Genomic DNA, 24,579 nt, shown 5'->3' with positions numbered 1-24,579 from the left:
CCGTTATTCAAGCAACGAAGATTTTTGAAAAATTAGATTGTCAACAACTTAGAGGGCGAAACGCTTCAATTTTTGAAAGTAGTAGTACGAAGAAGAATGACAATTTTTTCCCGTAGATACCCAAGCTAACCTAATAACACTTAGTGTGATCACCCAGAACCTAACGAATGTGTTTTCTTGTACTTTTTCTTCCCTCGACACCGCGTATTAACCATTTTCAATATGGGTGCCTTCGATTGCACGGGCATGTGTGCGTGTGAATCACAACACCTGAACTTGATACAAAAAACAAATGCATTTGTGTGCGTGATACCAAAAACACGTGTTTAAACGACGTGTGCGTGATAATTCCCAAAAAAAAAAACGAAAAAAAACCATGACCCTGTTTGCGCATGCTTGTAAATGGCCAGCCTCCGCTGTCTGGACCCGAATGATGACGACGACTACTACGAAGGGCATGATTTTGGGCCCAACATCCTAAGCCGACGCCCATTACCCGGTTCTGGTAGCCCTATCAGTACTGTCCCTTCTAGTACCACAGTTTCTACTGCAATGGGCCGAACCATCAGTACGGTGTCCATTTCTTCTTCAGTTAGCACGCACCAACACAATAGAAAAATTTTGGCAGCCCATAGTAGTCCTGTTGTCGCTGCTGCTACTAATACCACTACTGATACCGCTACTAATGCCGCTACTGTTACTAATAATGATACCACTACTAAGGCAGCATCATCGCAAGGCAGAAAAATGATTGAAAATGATACTAGCACATTTTATAGCGCATTTTGTGTGTAAGTACAGCCATTTTTCACACCCAGCTATAATCTGTACGGCTACTCGTTTTGAACACTCCTAAACTAAAACTCAAACTAGCTACTGTTCCCTAACCAGAATCAGGAAAAATCCTTTCTCTCGAAACCGAAAAAGCTGCTTTCTTTTTGTACAATCCACTCCATTCTGTTAGAAAGTGTCCTCACTAAAAACTAGAATCTCAGAATTGGACCCGATTGAAATTCCACCCCAATCCAAATCCAAGCTCTTCAGCTTGTTAAGTTCATAAACCTACCACACACCATGTACAGAAACCATTCGTGTCGAAATCAGGCTTTCAAAATCATTTCACCCTTCGATCTTCGATCCAATGCCTAAGAAAGGTTAATCGTAAACTGTGAACACTTTTTAAACCTCCTAATGGTCAAAATGAAATCAAACGGGATTGTATGAAAAGCGATGCGCGATTCCTGGTTTAAATTTACATATTCTTATAAAGCTCACCTTACCTAAAAAAAAACAACCATCTAGCGTCCTGTTTGTTTTGTTATATACTACTGTACATGTTGTAGTTATGGTTTTGTTATTCGTCTCCCCTGCCCCAACGATCTCATTGTTGCTACTAACTACCTGTGTTTTGAATCTTAATCACTAACGATTCTAAATGTTATTTACTTACTAACCTTAATAAAAAAAAATATACTTGTTCTGGGTGCATCCAAAAACTGTATTGGATCGTTTTTATTCTTCTTTATAAAATGTTTACTCTTTAAAAAAATATGTAAATACATGTTGGTGGAACGGATTCGTTCGATTCGTTTGTTTGGTGTTTTTGTTTCTTTTTGTCTCTGGATACGATGTTACACCATCGCACCTGTCAGATGTGTTTGTAACAGTTTTAAATGTCGTCCATTCACGATAAACCCGTCAAATGCACGATGTTGTGAGCGAAACTTCGTTATGGCAGTGCTGCGAGCGTAATGTTCAACCGATCGATATTTGTGTTTACCGTTGAAAATATTACAAAAGTTAGATACCATACGAAATTCAACTAATTAATTTTCTCGGTAGTCGTAAAAAAGAAATGTTCAAAAATTCAAAGCTAAACAGTCCCGTTTCAATCGCAATATCTACTTAAAATCTTTTCACAATGGTATCCATCACACCTTAAAATTATGCTGGAGCTAGAATAATACCAAATGGCATTCGATCAATTTTGAAATATTGACTTTTTGTTGTGGGTTAGACTGCCCCAAATGATCCGACTTTTGAAAAAGTTATGCGCTGCAGGCAAAATTTGATCCTAGGCCTTGCACAAGGTCCCATGCAAAATATGGGCAAGATCGGACCATGGGAAAGGGTCGCTCAACGATCCTGAAGTTTGTATGGATTTTTGAGAAATTTTGTTCGGAAGGAACATGAAAAACCAGTTTTTCTTCAATAACTTTGGTTCCCTTCGGACGATTTCTTTTGAATGCGGGTTTTCTTGAAATTTAAAGAAGCCTTGATACTCCCCATCAATCTTCTACAGCGATATGTTCATTTTGGACAAAACGCTAGTAAACATCTGAATCCTTCGATGACCTGAGACCGCACTCGAATTTGGTATCAGGCATTTAAATTAGTTCTTCCGGTTTCAAATCAAAGCAAGCACGTTTTTTTTTCTAAAGTAGCTTTTTACAATAAGTTTCATCCTTTTGTTTTTAGAGTCGCTGATTAAAGGTTAAGTTTCGACACCGTTTCGTCGAACTTGAACTCTTAAGAGAACGAGAAATAGAGACAAATTTAAAAAGAGGTAGGCAAAGTCGGGTAAGCCGGACACTTAATATTTCGATTATAACAAGGTTTTGCACAAATCTAATGATGGGAATATGTTTACCAAAGTGTATCCATCCTTTCGAGACCATTGGTTGATTTACAGCAAGCAAGGTCTCCTAAACGTAAACGTAAGAAAAAAAAAACTTTGAGGAAGTATCATTTGATGTTATATTCTCTACTCAGAAAATAGTCCATTACATAGAGACAAACCAGCCAAAGGCCGAAAGTCTCTCTAATAAAAACAAGAAAAATGAACTTGAAAGTTGCAAAAGTGATCAGTATATACGTTGTATGTGACTTGTTTTGACCAATTCCCATGAGTGAACTACATGTACTCATAAATGAACTTGAAAGTTGCAAAAGTGACGTATACGTACGTTGTACGGGACTTAAGTCACATAAAGGGCACAAAAGTGCTAAAAACGGGATTTGTTAAGTCTCATAAAGTGCATTGAGGTGCTTTCAAAATCAAATCACCACTTCGAGTTTTAGTTTAATTTAGAACAACATCTAGGCGTGGTCTTGGGGTAGCATGTTCGATGCTCACCACGAAGGTCGGGGTGCGATCCCCAAGCCGGGCAAGCTTTTTTTTTTTTCAATAAGTAATTTGGTAATTGACTGACCATTCTGATGCGATATATGTAGGAAATGTAGGAAAGAAGCAATTGAGCTATTTGTCGAATTTGTAATCCGGTGCGTGTCATCATTGCGGCATCATGTACTAAACATAGTAAATAATCAGAAGAAGGTTAAATGAACTGATGTTAAGAGTGCAATTGAGGTGCAGAAAGTGATTTTTTGCTCATTTTACGATTTTTTGGAAGCTGAATTAAAAGGCTGCTGGAGGCTGAATAGAAGATCATTAAGATGTTTTAGAACTTGAAAGTATCAATAAGAACTTAAATTTTGAGCTGCATAGAACGCGTTTTTGTACCTGTTTTATGGGACTTTTGGTTGCTTGAGATATCAGGCCGAAGGATATTCAGCCGAATAGGACAAAAGGCCGAATGGTCATTAGGCTGAATAGTCACCAGGTCTAGTGGACGAAAGGTCGAATGGATGTGAGGCCGAATGTGTTTAGATTGATTTTTTGAAAAAAAAAAAAATAAAAATATTTTCTTGTTGAAAAAATTTGTTCAAAAATCGCATTTTACTCCCCAAGCCACTATATCAGAAATGTTCGTGGGATTATACTGAACAACCGTATATAGGTGGGAGTATGTTTAGAGGGTGTTCGGATCAAAAAGTGATCAACTTAAATTCGCCGTATTTTTTTCTAATCATTCATATTAAAAAAAACCTGAACATCCCCCATTTTGTAGGTGTGTGTTTGTGTGGAATGATATTTCTATTTGACTTTCGACATTAGGTCTTATTTTTCAAAATGGCGGCCAGAGGGGCTACGAATCAGTATTTTGTACATGCGTCGTGCAAACTACACGCACGCAGAAATAGCAAAATCGTTGAATGTGACGAAATCAACCGTTATCAAAGCAATAAAGGTGTTCGGGAAACGTATTTCGACAACTAGAAAGTCAGGATCTGTAAGTTGGGAATATCGTCTACAACCCTGCATGAAGCTTAAAAACGATTCGGACTATCGACTTATAAGAAGGTAGTGACTGCTAGTCGCAATAAAAAGCTAAACCTTACGGCAAAAAGCTGTCAACAATGTCGTATACAGCTCGGAAGCTGTATACGACATTGTTGACAAAGTTTGACTGCGTGGTAATGGACGACGAAATCCACGCCAAGGCAGACTTCAGACAGCTTCCGGGACAAGCGTTTTATACAGCAACCGGATGGGGAAACAGGTGGCAGACATTTTCAAACATATTAAACAATCAAAGATGAAATGTCTCGTTTGGGAAGCTATCTGTACCTGAGGCTTGTAAAGCGACTTTTTTGTTGGAGCCGGGACCGTCATCCAGGAAATTTTCGTAAAGGAGTGTCTTCAAAAGCGTTCCTGAAGAAACATGACTTATCTGTTTTGTTTTGGCTGGACTTGGCATCCTGTCATTATGAAAAAAGGCCATGGAGTGGTATGCCGCTAACAACATTCAGGTTGTGTCCAAGGATAAGAACCCTTCCAACACACCATTCATTCAAAATAAGATAATTCGAGTAAAAAGTTATATTTTTTTTAAGACAAACACCGTCTTAGCCGATTTAGGCTTTACAGACTGAATAAATGACGTGGAAAACTTAAGATTAACATTTAACACCCAGTACCGAGATGGGAATCGAACCCATGCCATCAGTAGACCAGCGATTACCGTCTTACGACGCTAACCACACGACCACTGAGATGTACCGACCACCGAGGTTGGAATCGATATGGAGGAGTAGGCGATGACTAATTCATATCGAACGCTTTTTTTCGCTTTGCTAATAATTCCAATAATTTTCTTTTTTTAATTGAGAAATCTTTTCAAATTGAAATTAAGTGGCATCCTCATGTGGCCGAATGTTCATAAAAGAAATGGTTTCCTAAAATAAGTGCTCCAAATTTTATGAAAGGGTATTTTAGAGAGGTTTACAATTAGCCTCATGGAGTAGAAAGAGCCTTGCTTGATTGCGGTTTTGTTGTTCGTGTCGGTACTTGGATTATTTTACAGGGTCCGGCAATTGAAGTGCTACATAGAAATAAACATATGAATTGATCAAAACAACAACTTTTTATTTCAAATTCATTCAATTTCTCTTGGAAACAAATCACTTATTCAAAATTCATTGGTAAAGTTCGACTTGTTCGCCCTTGAGTTTAACCACTCGCCGCAGAAGGTCGAGGAACGCATCGTATGAGGCCCGCAGGTATTTTATCCCAGGCTGCCACGAGATGTCGTTTCAGGACCTCCACACCTTCATGTTTCTTAGAGCAGACTTCGGCCTCCAACATACTCCAAACAGCGAAGCCCATAGGGTTCAGGTCTGGCGAACTCGCCGGCCACTCGGAGCTCGAAATGAACCCTGGAAAATGTTGCGCAATCCAAAGTTGGGTTTTCTTCGCTTTGTGAGCCGGCGCCGAGTCCTGTTGGAATACCCAATCCCTGGCACCAAAATGTCGACGTACCCACGGTTCGACGACATTCTGTAGAACTAGTTCCCGATATGGATTTTGGTTGATCTTCACTCCTTCAGGGACAAAAACCAGGATCCGACGGAGACTTCGATCCGATATGTTGAGATCCTTTGCCAATTTAGTGGCACTACGACGAGGATTTCTCTTAAGGCGCTTCTTGGCAATCTTCGCCATGGCAGGTGTCACCACAGTAGGTCGGCGTCCCCCACCAAACCGTTTTCTGGCACTCCCGGTCTCCAGGTACTTTTTAACTGTACGGTATACAAAACTTCTGCACACACTTATATCGGACAACTAACGAACTATGTTCTTCTGCCGTTTGCCAGCTAGGAACAAGGCAACCACAGCGCTACGTTTCTGTTCGAGATCCATTTTTCCGGATAACATCTGATTACAAAAGTAACACTTACATCCAATGATAGCTAAGACTTAATGTAAACAAAGTGTCGAGGGGTCGTTCAATACTGTTTCGTGTGCAACGAAATAATTAGTGTTGAAGTAATGCAGCAGTTCAATTGCCGGACCCTTTTTTTTTCGCTTTGCTAAACATGTTATTAATATATAAAATTGGTCGTGTTTAAATCCACGTCCTCAATGCTAAGTTCAACTGCTTGAAAAAGTGAAAACAACGGTGATGAACGTGAATTCGACTTCGAAGGTTTTTGGACGGTAGAAATGTCTTAGCAAATTGGGGCTCGGGGTGCCGAATCCTTCTGTAAATAATAGAAAATGGTCAATTTTATTGATTTTTGATAGAAAAATGATGTTGTTCTATTGCAAGTGACCTTATCCTGTGGAGTTTATGTGAAGACTCAAACAGTTTGACTAGTGTGGCACCAAGCTTCAAAATAAAGCTTTGCGAATATTTTGCTCCCCGAGCTAGGGGGAAGAATTGGGTTGCTTCGATTGAAAAATGTGAGAAAAACGTACCACAGAGGAGGACAAATCGTATGTGAGACGTCATATTCAACACTCTTGGCTGACGAAGGACTTTGGTGAGATTGTTTCAGGTTTCATTCTTTCTACCATTCAATATTCATCAATCATATCTGCCGAATAGGATTCCCTCAATTGCACCCTTCCCATTCTTATCTGAAAGAGCTTTATGGGTCTAATTAGTTCTCTGCATCTGAAGAGTTACTTTACTGTTTCAGAACTTCCCTACAGTGATTTTATTGAGTGCACATATGCTCGATATTCTCCAAAGGTTATCAGTCAAACAGAGGATTGTGTTACCGTCTTATCTACTAGACTAGACTGGAAGAACGCCTATCATCTTTTTGACCGAACAGTCTTAGGCTTTATAACCGTCGACCGTATCACCCAATAGGGCTTTTTAGGCATGATAACCCATTCGACAAATCGTCCAGCGGCCGAACGACCTTGAGCTTAATGGCTTCGGCTTCGGCCTAATGACTATCTGCTGAATGACCCAGTCTCTCACCCAAATCTCAGATTTCTCCAGAAGTAATACAAATTTGTAAGACCATTCGGTTGCGATTAAATCTTTGTACAAGCAAATGACTTTCCGGTTTACTAGAGAATGAATCTTACGAAATGAGTGCAAATTGAAGTATTTCTCTAAGTGACCAAAAATGAAAAGTTTTCAGGCATTCAATCCAATATATTTAGTTACGAATCTGTTGAAACTCTAGTGAACACATTTTCTCTGTAAAAAAAACTTGATGAAGCCTACAGGTATAATTATGCAAACAATTTTGTCATACTTCTTATACTTAGTTTTCAATGTTTTAAACAAATTATTCTGCGAGCCAGGTGAATTAACTCGCGAAATTTCATGTTGTCGTAGTTCGGGAAATACTTCGGGAAAGGAAAGATGAGCTCCAAAAACCGATCGCAGATCATCCGAGCTAACATTTCTAGCCTGGAAGAATTACTGGAGTACTAAGAGCTTAAACTCGGAAAGTCACGTCCCGTGACTCGCAAAATAAGCTGTAATGTTTTAAAATAACGTTAAAACTCGACTCGAATTGATGTTTATTTTAAAGGGGTATTTTAACGTTGTTATTCACGATAAAATTAATTTCGATATCAATATCTGAAAAATCTGTGTCCTTTGTAAATGCTTTTTTTCCGTTTTGTTTCTTCGTTCTGATTTTGTACCAATAATCGTCACCGAGATATGTACTCATGAATCGTATGCACTCTCTCTTGCTCTCGCTCTCTCTCTCTGTGGTGTTGAACTTGAAACCACAACATATAGACTATCTGTTCTGTTGCTCTCTCTTGTTCTCTCTAGTTTACCTCACTCATGCTCAGCTCACCAATTGCTAGAGTTTTGATTTAAATATGCAGCTGCACCTTCTCATCTTATTAAATGCATATCGCATCTGTATGTCATCTGCTTGTGATGGTCGCCGTTTATTTTTTTTTTCATTTTCATCTTTCTCCTTTTATGAACATTATTACTTTTTAGTTTTTAGTAACAATATCATTTTTCGAAAATAATTCAAAACACTCTCTCTCTCATTCGAACAGTAACAGGCCAAGAAAATCACTAACACACGTTTTTTCTCTTCTCCGTGTCCCGCCCCGCCCCGTTTTTCTTTCTCTTTTTCACACCCTAACGACTTTGGTCGGTCGCCAAAATTCGGGGTTTCCCTTGTCCGGTTTGCTTCCCATCTCACCATTAAATGTCACGTTACGTGCAACACCCGCGATGATTCCGTCCTAACCAGGTCCTACGACGAGGATGACGATTATGAGTCCAACATCGACATACTGGAGAGCCAGCTGGATGATTGTCTGCTGAACGAATGGTGAGAGGAGGAGAGCGGCGGACCACGTGGCCGCCGGAAGTCCACGCCCCCGGGTGCCGTCTACAGCGACGAGGACCTGGAACGGATCGAGCAGGAGATTCTGGAAGAGCTGAACCAGTTTTGAGAAGGAGGAATGACTACAAGACAGACTAAAAGAGCCAAAAACGACGCCAACCGGGAGATAACAGAATGAACAGAATCCGCTTGTCGGTTGAGATTTTTCTGTTTTTTCTGCTCTCTACTTTTTTGAAACACGAAACTTGTGTACCGTACATGAGCGCGAATTTGGATCGGATGATGGAACTGATTTGACTTGCGCGCGTGCGTCGTCCTCATGTCATCCATCACGTCCATGCGTCTTGCGTTGATCATCATCTGTCAACTAAAAAAGCACCACCATCACCACAAAATATTTTAATTTCTTCGCTGCTTTGCACACACACAACAAAACGCGCTCTATTAGTTTAGCCACTTGCGGCATGAATATCAGGACGTAATCGGCTAGGTTAAAAAACAAAAATAGCTGACAGATTTGCTACGGAACAAGAAATCTTGATGTTATTCGTTCCGGACAAAACGGCACACCATTGACGAATTTCAGCTGTTAAAATTAAACACATAACAAACAAAAAAACAAAAGAAAACTTACAAATACAAGGAATTCTACGTGTCATACATGGATTTGACTATGTTCAAACAGGGAAAATAATAGGAGGAGTAAGCGCATAATAAAATGTTGATCATTTTGTTCAGTGTCTCAACCACACGTTATCACTACTATTACTACTACTACTATCAAAAAACTGCTATCACTAAGACTAGCGTAGAATTTATTTAACAACATTTTTTTTGTTTTGTTTGCGTTACTTTTTATAATATAATACCTTAAACAAAAGTTTTTTTTTAAATTAAATAATGATATTGATTTTACGAGATATTATTAGTTACCAAAAATCTGTACATAACTGCAACTTGATTTTCGCTCTACTAGCAAACAACAAAATACTATGTATGATATTACCTATATTATTACCTTAAACTGGATATTTATTAGTAGCAATCACCCAATCAACAAACAAACAAGAAAAACTTTCGATGGCAACAACCAAATGAATGTATATTTTAGAGACAAGAATAACGAGTCCACAAAAAATGGGGACCGATTCATCATTATTCAAAGCAAAACAAAAAAAATACATAACATAACATAACATGTCTCACTCCATCTTCACATCACCCGACTGCATAAAAAGCTAAACAAATTCAATCATTCGATCATCAGCGTGTATGTGCTAAATGAAAAAAAAAAACAAAAAATAACACGGAAAGCCCAAAATTTCAATCATCTCGTTTGTGGATCAAAATGGATAGAAAACAAAAAAAAATCATAACTAATAAACAGAGGACAGACTTTTAAATGAAATTGATGAAAAAAAAACCGTTAGGGAAGTTCGCGTAATTTAGTACGCGAGCGAACAACTTTTTATGAGTAGTAGCAAACCAGGAAAATAACCAGAACAACAACTTAAATCCAGTGGCTTTTTGAAAAGGGAAAAAATACAATGTTACAACAAAGAATTTGAATGAGAGGGTAAAAATTAACAAAAAAGAAAGTTTCGAGAAGATCATCCTATTTCCAAAAGGAGGTGTTTTAAACTTGTAGCTTTCTTGATTAGCAACACAACAGTTCGAACACACACTCAGACTAACTAGGAACTAGCAGCGTGGTTTAGATAGAATCTAGCAATTCTAAATGGTTACTATTTTTTGCCTCATAAGAATTGCGTCCGTCAACTGTGAAAACAAACAGATAGATTTGAAATCTCACCCCGAGAAGTTTGCCTTCGAAAGCACTCACTCGCTTCCAAAAAGTTGTTGAATTTTCAGTTCGGAAATTTAGTGTGGTTTCATAGAAAAATGAAGGAAGGTCTGTGTTCTAGAGAAGGACCAAACACTGGCTGTGGTTTCCAAGGACTTCTTATAGGTCAGCAATGTCCATAGCATGATCCTGATTATGGTTCTTCGAACCAGATTACTACTATTATTTTGATGCACACATCTTCCCAGTTGCCTACCCAGTTGAACTTCCAGGGGAGACTTCCAGAGAAGACTTCTTGGGGAGACTTCCAGGGGAGACTTCTTGGGGAGACTTCCTGAGGAGACTTCCTGGGGAGACTTCCTGAGGAGGCTTCGCGGGGGGACTTCCTGAGGAGACTTTCTGAGGACACTTACTGGGGAGACTTCCTGAGGAGACTTCCAGTGGAGGCTTCCAGAGGAGACTTCCTGAGGAGAATTCCTGAGGAGACTTCCTGAGGAGACTTCCTGAGGAGACTTCCTGAGGAGACTTCCTGAGGAGACTTCCTGAGCAGACTTCCTGAGCAGACTTCCCGATGAGACTTCCTGAGGAGACTTCCTGAGGGAACTTCCCGAGGAGACTTCCCGAGGAGACTTCCCGAGGAGACTTCCTGAGGAGACTTCCTGAGGAGACTTCCTGAGGAGACTTCCTGAGGAGACTTCCTGAGGAGACTTCCTGAGGAGACTTCCTTAGGAGACTTCCTGAGAAGACTTCATGAGGAGAATTCCTGAGGAGACTTCTTGGGGAGACTTCCTGGGGAGAATTTATGAGGAGACTTTCTAAGAAGACTTCCAGAGGAGAAGAATTCTGAGAAGAATTCCTGAGGAGACTTTCCGGATAGACTTCTTATGGAGACTTCCTGGGGAGACTTCTTGGGGAGACTTCTTGAGAAAATTTCTTGAGGAGACTTCCTGATGAGACTTCCTGATGAGACTTCCTGAGCAGACTTCCCTGGGAAGGTTTCCTGAGGAGACTTTCTGAGGAGACTTTCTGGGAAGACTTTCTTAGGAGACTTCCTGATGAGACTTCCTGATGAGACTTCCTGATGAGACTTCCTGATGAGACTTCCTGAGGAGACTTCCTAAGGAGACTTCCTAAGGAGACTTCCTGAGGAGACTTCCTGAGGAGACTTCCTGAGGAGACTTCCTGAGGAGACTTCCTGAGGAGACTTCCTGAGGAGACTTCCTGAGGAGACTTCCTGAGGAGACTTCCTGAGGAGACTTCCTGAGGAGACTTCCTGAGGAGACTTCCTGAGGAGACTTCCTGAGGAGACTTCCTGAGGAGACTTCCTGAGGAGACTTCCTGAGGAGACTTCCTGAGGAGACTTCCTGAGGAGACTTCCTGAGGAGACTTCCTGAGGAGACTTCCTGAGGAGACTTCCTGAGGAGACTTCCTGAGGAGACTTCCTGAGGAGACTTCCTGAGGAGACTTCCTGAGGAGACTTCCTGAGGAGACTTCCTGAGGAGACTTCCTGATGAGACTTCCTGAGGAGACTTCCTGAGGAGACTTCCTGAGGAGACTTCCTGAGGAGACTTCCTAAGGAGACTTCCTAAGGAGACTTCCTGAGGAGACTTCCTGAGGAGACTTCCTGAGGAGACTTCCTGAGGAGACTTCCTGAGGAGACTTCCTGAGGAGACTTCCTGAGGAGACTTCCTGAGGAGACTTCCTGAGGAGACTTCCTGAGGAGACTTCCTGAGGAGACTTTCTGGGAACACTTCCTGAGAACACTTCCTGAGTAGACTTTGTGAAAACACATTCTAATTGAGTTTTTGAGTTCACTTCCTGAGGAAATTACATGTGAAGAATACCTAAGGAGGCTTTTTGTGAACGCTTCCTGGGGCTTCAAGTTTCTGAAAGTTTAAACCAGAAATAACAAATCTAAAGTCAGTCATCAGTATTTCAAATATTGTCTAAAAAAGATGATTTCCATAATGCGTTTTAACCCGAGTGACATTCAACATTCATTGCCAGCGTCTAACTTCTGTCCTACTGTTCATTCGTCATAAAAGTACATATGGCTGAGTCATCCAAGAATATAACAAAGTTCGTCACATGCTAATAACTCTGCTAGAGCACTCCAACAACAAGTAATCCAAATTTTAAATTATATAAACAAACAATAAACCACTCAATAAAAACTGGCAACTCTGATCACTAAAAAAAACTCGACCGTGTACCGATTGTGTTTTTGCGTGTTCCGCTTTTCTATTTTGGGGAACTTCTACTACCACTACCAACCAACGTCAGATACGGAAGCGATGACAGCGATGACAGTGACGAAGAGTACGAAAGTCTGCGCATCAGCTGGCGCCAGCGCTACGTCCGCCGATTGGAGCGCAAGAAGCAAAGGAAGAAGGAACGGGAAGAGAAGCAGAAGTAAGCCTGAACAATCCTTCTTTTTTGTCTGTGTTAAGTGTTTGTATTGTTTTTGATTGAGATCGTCCACCTTTCACCGCGCACATTTTGGGGCAGCGAACAATGCAGTCTGGCAACACTGCACGCTGGAAACTTGTTTGAGTCATCGCATACATATGGTTATTGTTTGTGTCTGACTGTCTCTCAAAGCTTAGACATTAATCGAACGACTTGGTTTTCGTTAGGACAACGCGCAAGCTACGGTTGTAGACTTCACAGGAAATATTATTCCAATTACTCCTGGATGGATCCTGAATCAGAAACCAGGAACGACGAGCGGACTTTAAACAAAGAAAATTCACACTTTGGTGGACACAACCGATCAGCCAAGATGTCGATTAGTTTTATAATCAACCAAATTTTCGATAGACGGTAGTGACTTCTAAGAAAAGAAAAGATAAAACAAACAACTGGCAACACTGAACGTATTATCAACTGAATAAAACAACCCCAGAGGAAGGCAACTCGAACCAAATTGATCTGTTTGTTTAAAGCGGAACGCAACGAGCGATTCACCCGTGTAATGAGAAAAACAACCTTCACAAGTAAAAATAGTAAGTAAGCAACTTTTCTATAAAGAAACAAAAGCAAAACAAACAAAAAACAAACAAACCAATTTTCTACCGTTTACCAAAATGAGGAAATGTTCACACCAACCTAGATCCATAGACTTACCTTTAAAATAGGACATATATAGGAAACAGAAACAAAACATGTATTTTGATGGAAAACTTAACAGTAAGAACAAACAAATAAATAGGATTACCTTCTCGTATGTAAACAAAAGAAAGAAAAAAAATACAAAGCAACAAATGATTTTGATGTCAAAAATCTCAAAAACACACCACACAGCATGAATGTGTGTCGAATGCGAAACGAGGAAGAGATGAGTTCAATCAATTTAAGGATTGGAATCGTCACGGCCAAACAGACAGAAAAGAACAACAAAACTACAAACCTGGCAACAGTTTAAACAAAAGATTGTTGTCACAGTTCCAGACAGACAGTGATGCCAGAACTCAACAAAAAAAAAATTATTTATTTTTATCTACAAGTCCGAATTTATTTTTTTTCGAGTTAAGGTTATTTCATATTAAGATAAGTTCGAATTCAGATAAATTCGGATCGAAATTTGTTCGAATTAAGATGAATCCGAATACAGATAAGTTCGAATTTATATTTGTCCGAAATCAGATAAGTCCGCTTTGAGACAAGTCCGAATTTAGAAAAGTTCGAAATAAGATGGATCCGAAATCAGATAAGTCCGCTTTGAGATAAGCCCGAATTCAGAAAAGTTCGAAATAAGATGGATCCGAAATCAGATTAGTTTGAATTTAGTTAAGTCCGAATTCAGATAGGTTAGAATTTTTATTAATAAGAATTCAGAATTTAGTCTTAATTCTGATTAATTCAAATTCAGATAAGCCAAAATTGATATTAGTCCGGACTCAGATTGGACCGAATTCAGATAAGTTCGGATTCAGATTAGTCCGAATTGAAATTGGTACGAAATTTGATCAGTGCGAATTCGCATAAGTTCGAATTCAATGAAGTGTAAATTCCGATTCTGGGGAGACATCATGAGGAGACTTTCTGAGGAGACTTCCTGAGAAGACTTCTTGAGGAGACTTCCTGAGAAGGCTTCCTGAGAAGACTTCCTGAGGAGACTTCCTTAGGAGACTTCCTTAGGAGACTTCCTTAGGAGACTTCCTTAGGAGACTTCCTTAGGAGACTTCCTGAGGAGACTTCCTGAGGAGACTTCCTGAGGAGACTTCCTGAGGAGACTTCCTGAGGAGACTTCCTGAGGAGACTTCCTGAGGAGACTTCCTGAGGAGACTTCCTGAGGAGACTTCCTGAGGAGACTTCCTGAGGAGACTTCCTGAGGAGACTTCCTGTGGAGACTTCCTGAGGAGACTTCCTGAGGAGACTTCCTTAGGAGACTTCCTGAGGAGACTTCCTGAGGAGACTTCCTGAGGAAACTTCCTGAGGAGACTTCCTGAGGAGACTTCCTGAAGAGACTTCCTTAGAAGACTTCCTTAGGAGACTTCCTTAGGAGACTTCCTTAGAAGACTTCCTTAGAAGACTCCCTTAGGAGACTTCCTGAGGAGACTTCCTGAGGAAACTTCCTGAAGAGACTTCCTGAGGAGACTTCCTGAGGAGACTTCCAGTGGAAACTTCCTGTGAAGACTTCCTGAGGAGACTTCCTGAGAAGACTTCCTGAGGAGACTTCCTGAGAAGACTTCCTGAGGAGACTTCCTGTGGAGACTTCCTGAGGAGACTTCCTGAGGAGACTTCCTGTGGAGACTTCCTGTGGAAACTTCCTGAAGAGACTTCCTGAGGAGACTTCCCGAGGAGACTTCCTGAGGAGACTTCCTGAGGAGACTTCCTGAGGAGACTTCCTTAGGAGACTTCCTCAGGAGACTTCCTTAGGAGACTTCCTTTGGAGACTTCCTTAGGAGACTTCCTTAGGAGACTTCCTTAGGAGACTTCCTTAGGAGACTTCCTGAGGAGACTTCCTTAGGAGACTTCCTTAGGAGACTTCCTTAGGAGACTTCCTTAGGAGACTTCCTTAGGAGACTTCCTTAGGAGACTTCCTTAGGAGACTTCCTTAGGAGACTTCCTTAGGAGACTTCCTAAGGAGACTTCCTGAGGAGACTTCCTGATGAGACTTCCTTAGGAGACTTCCTGAGGAGACTTCCTGGGGAGACTTCCTGAGGAGACTTCCTGAGGAGACTTCCTGTGGAAACTTCCTGTGGAGACTTCCTGAGAAGACTTCCTGAGAAGACTTCCTGTGGAAACTTCCTGAGGAGACTTCCTGAGGAGACTTCCTGTGGAGACTTCCTGTGGAAACTTCCTGTGGAAACTTCCTGAGGAGACTTCCTTAGGAGACTTCCTTAGGAGACTTCCTTAGGAGACTTCCTTAGAAGACTTCCTTAGGAGACTCTCTTAGGAGACTTCCTTAGGAGACTTCCTGTGGAGACTTCCTGAGAAGACTTCCTGAGAAGACTTCCTGTGGAAACTTCCTGAGGAGACTTCCTGAGGCGACTTCCTGTGGAGACTTCCTGTGGAAACTTCCTGTGGAGACTTCCTGAGAAGACTTCCAGAGAAGACTTCCTGTGGAAACTTCCTGAGGAGACTTCCTGAGGAGACTTCCTGAGGAGACTTCCTTAGGAGACTTCCTTAGGAGACTTCCTTAGAAGACTTCCTTAGGAGACTTCCTTAGGAGACTTCCTGAGGAAACTTCCTGAGGAGACTTCCTGAGGAGACTTCCTGAGGAAACTTCCTGTGGAGACTTCCTGAGAGGACTTCCTGAGAAGACTTCCTGTGGAAACTTCCTGAGGAGACTTCCTGAGGAGACTTCCTGTGGAGACTTCCTGTGGAAACTTCCTGTGGAAACTTCCTGAGGAGACTTCCTTAGGAGACTTCCTGAGGAGACTTCCTAAGGAGACTTCCTTAGGAGACTTCCTTAGGAGACTTCCTTAGGAGACTTCCTGTGGAGACTTCCTGAGAAGACTTCCTTAGGAGACTTCCTTAGGAGACTTCCTTAGGAGACTTCCTTAGGAGACTTCCTTAGGAGACTTCCTTAGGAGACTTTCTTAGGAGACTTTCTTAGGAGACTTCCTTAGGAGACTTCCTTAGGAGACTTCCTTAGGAGACTTCCTTAGGAGACTTTCTTAGGAGACTTCCTGAGGAGACTTCCTGAGGAGACTTCCTGAAGAGACTTCCTGAGGAGACTTCCTGAGGAGACTTCCTGAGGAGACTTCCTGAGGAGACTTTCTTAGGAGACTTCCTTAGGAGACTTCCTTAGGAGACTTCCTGAGGAGACTTCCTTAGGAGACTTCCTGAGGAAACTGGTAAAAGACCTCCAGTGTTGACGATCCGGAGCCAGCGTCTTCACCTGGTCCCAGTCAAGATTCTCGTCGACAGTTCGGATTTCAGCGGCTAGGCTTCGCCGCCACGAGTTTCTGGGCCTGCCTCTTCTTCGATGACCTTCTGGATTCCAATCTAGCGCCTCTCTGCAAATCTCGTTTTCATCTTTTCGCAGCGTGTGTCCTGTGGAAACTTCCTGTGGAGACTTCCTGAGAAGACTTCCTGAGAAGACTTCCTGTGGAAACTTCCTGAGAAGACTTCCTGAGGAGACTTCCTGTGGAGACTTCCTGTGGATACTTCCTGTGGAAACTTCCTGAGGAGACTTCCTTAGGAGACTTCCTGAGGAGACTTCCTTAGGAGACTTCCTTAGGAGACTTCCTTAGGAGACTTCCTGATGAGACTTCCTTAGGAGACTTCCTTAGGAGACTTCCTTAGGAGACTTCCTTAGGAGACTTCCTGTGGAGACTTCCTGAGGAGACTTCCTGAGAAGACTTCCTGTGGAAACTTCCTGAGGAGACTTCCTAAGGAGACTTTCTGTGGAGACTTCCTGTGGAAACTTCCTGTGGAGACTTCCTGAGGAGACTTCCTGAGAAGACTTCCTGTGGAAACTTCCTGAGGAGACTTCCTGAGGAGACTTCCTGTGGAGACTTCCTGAGGAAACTTCCTGAGGAGACTTCCTTAGGAGACTTCCTTAGGAGACTTCCTAAGAAGACTTCCTTAGGAGACTTCCTTAGGAGACTTCCTGAGGAAACTTCCTGAGGAGACTTCCTGAGGAGACTTCCTGAGGAGACTTCCTGAGGAGACTTCCTGTAGAAACTTCCTGTGGAGACTTCCTGAGAAGACTTCCTGAGAAGACTTCCTGTGGAAACTTCCTGAGGAGACTTCCTGAGGAGACTTCCTGTGGAGACTTCCTGTGGAAACTTCCTGTGGAAACTTCCTGAGGAGACTTCCTTAGGAGACTTCCTGAGGAGACTTCCTTAGGAGACTTCCTTAGGAGACTTCCTGTGGAGACTTCCTTAGGAGACTTCCTGAGGAGACTTCCTTAGGAGACTTCCTTAGGAGACTTCCTTAGGAGACTTTCTTAGGAGACTTCCTTAGGAGACTTCCTTAGGAGACTTCCTTAGGAGACTTCCTTAGGAGACTTCCTGAGGAGACTTCCTTAGGAGACTTCCTTAGGAGACTTCCTTATGAGACTTCCTTAGGAGACTTCCCTAGCAGACTTCCTTAGGAGACTTCCTGAGGAGACTTCCTGAGGAGACTTCCTTAGGAGACTTCCTGAGGAGACTTCCTTAGGAGACTTCCTGAGGAGACTTCCTGTGGAGACTTTCTTAGGAGACTTCCTTAGGAGACTTCCTTAGGAGACTTCCTGAGGAAACTTCCTTAGGAGACTTCCTTAGGAGACTTCCTTAGGAGACTTCCTTAGGAGACTTCCTTAGGAGACTTCCTTAGGAGACTTCCTGAGGAGACTTCCTGAGGAAACTTCCTGAGGAGACTTCCTGAGGAGACTTCCTGAGGAGACTTCCTGAGGAGACTTCCTGAGGAGACTTCCTGAGGAGACTTCCTGAGGAGACTTCCTGAGGAGACTTCCTGAGGAGACTTCCTGAGGAGACTTCCTTAGGAGACTTCCTTAAGAGACTTCCTGAGGAAACTTCCTTAGGAGACTTCCTTAGGAGACTTCCTTAGGAGACTTCCTTAGGAGACTTCGTTAAAAGACTTCCTTAGGAGACTTCCTGAGGAGACTTCCTGAGGAAACTTCCTGAGGAGACTTCCTGAGGAGACTTCCTGAGGAGACTTCCTGTGGAAACTTCCTGTGGAGACTTCCTGAGGAGACTTCCTGAGGAGACTTCCTGAGAAGACTTCCTGAGGAGACTTCCTGTGGAAACTTCCTGAGGAGACTTCCTGAGAAGACTTCCTGAGGAGACTTCCTGTGGAAACTTCCTGTGGAGACTTCCTGAGAAGACTTCCTGAGAAGACTTCCTGTGGAAACTTTTTGAGGAGACTTCCTGAGGAGACTTCCTGTGGAGACTTCCTGTGGAAACTTCCTGAGGAGACTTCCTTAGGAGACTTCCTTAGGAGACTTCTTTAGGAGACTTCCTTAGGAGACTTCCTTAGGAGACTTCCTTAGGAGACTTCCTTAGGAGACTTCCTTAGGAGACTTCCTTAGGAGACTTCCTTAGGAGACTTCCTTAGGAGACTTCCTTAGGAGACTTCCTTAGGAGACTTCCTTAGGAGACTTCCTTAGGAGACTTCCTTAGGAGACTTCCTTAGGAGACTTCCTTAGGAGACTTCCTTAGGAGACTTCCTTAGGAGACTTCCTTAGGAGACTTCCTTAGGAGACTTCCTTAGGAGACTTTCTGAGGAGACTTTCTGAGGAGACTTCCTGAGGAGACTTCCTGGGGAGACTTCCTGAGGAGACTTCCTGAGGAGACTTCCTGAGGAGACTTCCTGAGGAGACTTCCTGAGGAGACTTCCTGAGGAGACTTCCTGAGGAGACTTCCTGAGGAGACTTCCTGAGGAGACTTCCTTAGGAGACTTCCTTAAGAGACTTCCTTAAGAGACTTCCTTAGGAGACTTCCTTAGGAGACTTCCTTAGGAAACTTCCTTAGGAGACTTCCTTAGGAGACTTCCTTAGGAGACTTCCTTAGGAGACTTCCTTAGAAGACTTCCTGAGGAGACTTCCTGAGGAAACTTGCTGAGGAAACTTGCTGAGGAGACTTCCTGAGGAGACTTCCTGTGGAAACTTCCTGTGGAGACTTCCTGAGGAGACTTCCTGAGAAGACTTCCTGAGGAGACTTCCTGTGGAAATTTCCTGAGGAGACTTCCTGAGGAGACTTCCTGTGGAAACTTCCTGAGGAGACTTCCTGAGGAGCCTTCCTAAGGAGACTTCCTGAGGAGACTTCCTGAGGAGACTTCCTGAGGAGACTTCCTGAGGAGACTTCCTGAGGAGACTTCCTGAGGAGACTTCCTGAGGAGACTTCCTAAGAAGACTTCCTGAAAGGACTTCCTTAGGAGACTTCCTGAGTGGACTTCCTGAGATGAATTTAGATTTTTCGGATATATTCGGATTCAAATAAACCTGAATTTAGATCAGTTTGAATTCAGATATTAAGTTTTTCAAAGGCTTTTCAAACCGACTGGTTAAAAAAAAATTTTCTGGCATCTTCTGACAAGTTGAACATTTTTTAATCATGTTTATGAAGTTCAGCGTTCGTTTCAAGAAAGTAGAACAAATATTCAGCAACTACATCACAAAACAAACTTCAAGCCCTCTTATCGAATTCTGTGTAATCCCTTTGAAACAGCTGTTTATACGAAAGTTAAACAAAAATTGCAAATAATTATTATGTACCCAATTAGTAAAACCAGAGTTTGGAAACAGAAAAAAACACAAACGCGCATATCTAGTTATTTAATTCGTAACCCTAATCTAGTCCAATTCGTGCTAACAAAGAGAAAGAAATACTAAACAACAACAATGAATCCATCGATGGACGCTGCAAGTAGGAAGAAATGAAAAGGGCCTATTAAGACTTATAAAACTCTTTAACGGTTTCCATTGATTTCGGCATCGATGGATGAGTCTAAACCCTTTAAACTACGCGAATTTATTATTTATGCTTCTCGAACCTCCCACCCAGTTTTTAAAAACAAAAACATTGAATAAACACACCCAAATGATTACTCAAATTAGAGAAGAAGAAAAAACAAACAGCTTATTCCCGACTTGTTAAGTTTTATGCTACCTATAGTTTATGATAAGTTTTTTTTAATGAAGAAAAATTATTCAAGCGCTAAGGAAAACACGTTGTTTTCAAATTATTTATTCAATCCCAATCGATTATTCTACATATAAACTGGAAGAAAACACTAGGAACTCTCTCCCCTAAATACTTATTATATTAGCATCAAATTTTTGCGCAAATTGTTTGCACTTCCAAATGAAAAAAAACCTTCAAGCGAGCTTTGTCACTGTTAAATATTTTATCGATCAGTTGTTGTCTCTCAACTCTTCACTAAAGCTTAGTTCTTTTAGAAATGGGACAGTTACGAATGCGTGTATCTCAAAAACCTTTCGTTTGATCTAAAAACTTTCTATGAAGGAAATGAAGGTAATTTTATGATAATTCATGAAAAAATTTGAAAAAAATTATTAAACGTTTTTTTGTAAGAATAAATTCTACTTTATTCTTGGTACCTCCCATCGGCTAGCGCACACTTTTTTCAGTCATGATATCGATCAGTTTTTCAAACTAATACTTCGCCTAATCTGTATTTTAGGTGGCTACACCCTCTTCCTTCAATTTCCGCTACTTTTCGGACCAATACTTCTCTTTTTAAAGAAACTGAGAGCAATTAAGTGGATACAGATGTTTCGAAACTAACAAATTTGATTATTTTTGAGCCACTTTTTGAGCGTTTTTAATGGAATTTCTGCTGGCAAAATCTGGCAATATCGAAGTAAAACCATCATGAGATTAAACTTAAAGTATAATCGGTTAGTATAGATCGTAGTTTGCGAAGGTTCCATAAAAGATTACTCTTTTTAGGCTTTTAAAAACAGCGAAAACCATAGTTTTCGTTTTGAATATTGTTATTTCTTTCCACAGGAGCAGAATTTTGGCAAATCATAATATTTCATAAAAAATAACCAGCAAATACATACTTTAATATACTCAGGACCTTGCAACGAGCAGACATGGTATAGGACTCAACCGCTGGAATTTGTTTAAAATAGGGTATTTCATAAGTTTTGTCGTTCATCAGAAATCATCTTTCCCATGGCCTTGGAACCGGCTATACAGCTTACGAGCTCTGGAACTAGCAAAATTTAGTGTTTGAGGTGTGGTTTGAATGACTCATTACCAGGCAACACTTTCAGCTTATCGGAGAAAAAAAAAATTTTGGAAATTTCAGCGATCTACCCTTAGTTTTTCGCTTTTAGAAAATTAAAAATGCTGGTATGAGACTTGATTCTCTGATGACCCTTAGCCAAAGTTGCCGATCATATGCTTCACTCCAATGCTTGATTTGAACTTTGTGGACATTTTTGACAGTATTTGCATACTTTTTACCACTGACATACAGTAATTCTTCGAGTAATCAACGGTTTTGTCAGCTATCAATTTGATTATGATGGATTTTGAATGAAACTGTGCAAAATTATTTTTTACTTTTTCTCTTGCATCGTAAATATCTCAAAAACGCGTAACTTTAAAATTTTGAAAAAAATAGGTCGGGTAGTACTTTTTACAGGCAACAAATTGCTGCCAAAATTTTGAATGTCCGATTGCTAGTAAACGAGCTATTAGCAAAAGAAAGTGTCCCATTTCTAAAAGAACTAAGCTTTATCTGATTACTTCCATGATTTTACACCTAGATCCGAATAGAAAACTATCTCTACAGCAATGCATATATTAAACATTCTATTTATCGAAAGTTAAAAAAAAATCTAATTCAATGGAAATAACGAAGAAAAAAACATTCGATGGTTGAGTTTGTTCTACTTACCCAAAATAATAAAACAGCAGCAACTAAAAGCTATTTCACCAAACCAGAGAGCGAAAAAAAGAGCAAATCAGTAGCAATCGGAAGCGATGATTTCAGTGTCAATTTTATTTTGACAGCCAATTGTGCAACAACAAAAAAAATACCACACGTGGACGTGGAGCCCTTATGATTAAGTCAGTAAATTTATTGTCACTGATGGTGCGAAAGGCAAGTTGAAACAAACAATTTCGATTTTCGGTCTACGAGTGTGTGAGAAAATGTGTTCGATCGATTATTATGTGTAAGATTCCCCCCATTTTTTCGAGGAAAATTTGGTTTGTGCTGCGCGCGATATATTAGTTGAAGCGAATGAAACTGGCAACCCGGTTCTGATTTCGGGTCCGACGAATGTGTTTGTTTAACTGGAGACGCTTCTATCGATTTCTTGAGGGTTTCTAGAGGAAGAAAGCTCTGCTCGTGATCAAAGCGATCTAAGAAGAAAGAAGAGAGACTTGTGAAGCTAGGAATCAAATTTAAACAGTGCTATACTGACTGAGAAAACTGAACTTCACAAGACACACATGAGTTAAAAAAGGAAAAAACACATCATTACAAAAACAAAGTGAAGATGAAGAAAGCGAGACGAATTGAGTAGTATATGTGAATACTTAACAGCGAAGTCTATCTGTATCAAACTAGAAGCAGAAGTAAACAAACAACAACAACAAAAAATGGAAAATAAATTAAGTCACGGAATTGAGAGAAATGTACAACGCAAGTGGTCACATTTAATTAGATGACATGTCCTTAGACTCGAAAATCGTGAAGGTAAGTTCCATATTATTTTGTTATGTATTCAGGTAAAAACTTAGCTACTCTCTGGAGCCACACAGGCCCAAAAATTTAATTTTTTATGTGTATGTTTAGAAAACTTTGGAACTAAAATAAGCAAAAAATTTTTTAATCAAAACGCATTTAATGAACAATATTGGAATAAATTAATTAAAAGAATCAGACACCTTTTTTTGTATTAACATAACTGGTGGTTTATGCTTCTCTCTGGAGCCACCGACACTACTGGTGAAGGTTTGGCGACTTGTAACTCCATTCGTGTGCATCAAAAAAAAATTTTTTTTTCGGGGACCTTGACGGGAAATCTTGAAACTGAATTTTGCGTTATTACTATTTTATGGCCGCACCCTGAAACCCTAGGAAAAAAATCTCTAATCAGATCTAGAGTGTCAATTTGACACTTCTCGCTTAATACCTCTCTTGTTTTCTCAACCGATTTTTACAAAAAAATATAGTTTTGGAAACCTCGCAATGTAACTCAAATATGACAATATTTAGCTACCATGGGGATGAATAAACCAATTGATTTTAAACAAAATATATCCAGCTACAACGCTTCAGTTTTCCGTTATTCCAAGTCTAAGAAAGAAATTCCGAAAAAAAAACATGCTTCGGAAAAAAAATGAACCGACAAAACTTTTTAACTCATATCAGATAAATTTTGAAAAGAGGATTGAAAAGTTGACGTAATTTGGCACAATTTCGCATTTTTAGATTTCTAAAATACGAAACACAGAATTTTTGACGACTGTTTTTTTTAACTTATTGTCAATTTGCAATTTCTTAGATTTTCACGCACTTAAATTCAACTTTGAATTAGATTTTGAATATATTTACGTAAGATTTTCGCAATAACTTTATATTCATAAGAAAGGAAATTTCCTACTGATTCTATTGGTGTTATTACATTAGCTCTGCAATACTTAACATAAATATGATAAATATACAACTAAGAGTAAAGGCTGAAAATTTATGCGGACGCTTGCGTTTTTGTCTGTTTCCGCTCACCCATCGGTATCGAAATTAGACAAAGTTATGGTAGGTTCAGCGTTTTTGGCGCGAATAAAAAGGAGTGTAGGCAACGTTCAACGCCAAAATACTCAACTGGTACGAACCACCTTATGATTTGATCGTTTTTGCCGCCCAGTCCCACCCTATTTCGGAACCAACAAGCAGCTGCTGGAGCTAGCTTGCGACGACTTCAGAATGTTAAGAAAGTATGTCACATTTGTATTTTTCATATTTTTGTAAAATATAAGCCAGCGTTTATGTAATTTCACCACTAGAATCGGTGTAAATTATCTTTATGATGAATATGAATTATTACGGAAATCTCGCGTTAATATACTTAAAATAGTGTTGAGCCTGAGAAGCTGTAAATTGACAAAACAGTTACCTTTGAAAATTAGTCAAAAATTCTGTGTTTCATGTATCAAAAATCTAAAATGCAGAAATGTGAAAAAAAATGTTGGAATAGCAACCCTTGACTTATAAAGTTCTTAATAAACTCATTCTGTTATAAACTCCCATCCTAACCAGTCTATTATATCAGGTTGCCGATCCAGCAAGCTTCATAGTAACGATTGGTTGCTTAGCAGAATAAATAAGTTGAAAAATTTTCTCAAGAAAATGGAAAATTCGAGAAACAT

The 24,579-nt window shown here is 40.5% G+C and overlaps 1 protein-coding gene across 13 annotated transcripts in view; it reads left to right on the top strand.

Annotated features, from left to right (window-relative positions):
• The window catches only part of LOC129753325 (uncharacterized), a 183,677-nt gene extending 164,913 nt beyond the window's left edge, over window positions 1–18,764 (top strand). For 9 of the 13 annotated variants that reach the window (XM_055749137.1, XM_055749130.1, XM_055749132.1 and 6 more), the window contains 2 exons: window positions 411–791; window positions 8,371–12,696. In XM_055749137.1, the coding sequence (XP_055605112.1) occupies window positions 411–791; window positions 8,371–8,455 (466 nt within the window). In that variant the 3' untranslated portion in view covers window positions 8,456–12,696. Of the gene's footprint in view, window positions 1–410; window positions 792–8,370; window positions 12,697–12,906 lie in introns of those variants that run through there. The other 4 variants (XR_008738924.1, XM_055749139.1, XM_055749138.1 and 1 more) reach the window with 3 other exon arrangements.
• Window positions 18,765–24,579: the final 5,815 nt, after the last annotated feature.

The sequence above is a fragment of the Uranotaenia lowii genome, chromosome 3, assembly GCF_029784155.1.
Source record: "Uranotaenia lowii strain MFRU-FL chromosome 3, ASM2978415v1, whole genome shotgun sequence".
Lineage (NCBI taxonomy): Eukaryota > Metazoa > Arthropoda > Insecta > Diptera > Culicidae > Uranotaenia > Uranotaenia lowii.
Note: the sequence above shows the minus strand (reverse complement) of the source record. Positions and strands in the feature narration are given on the sequence as shown.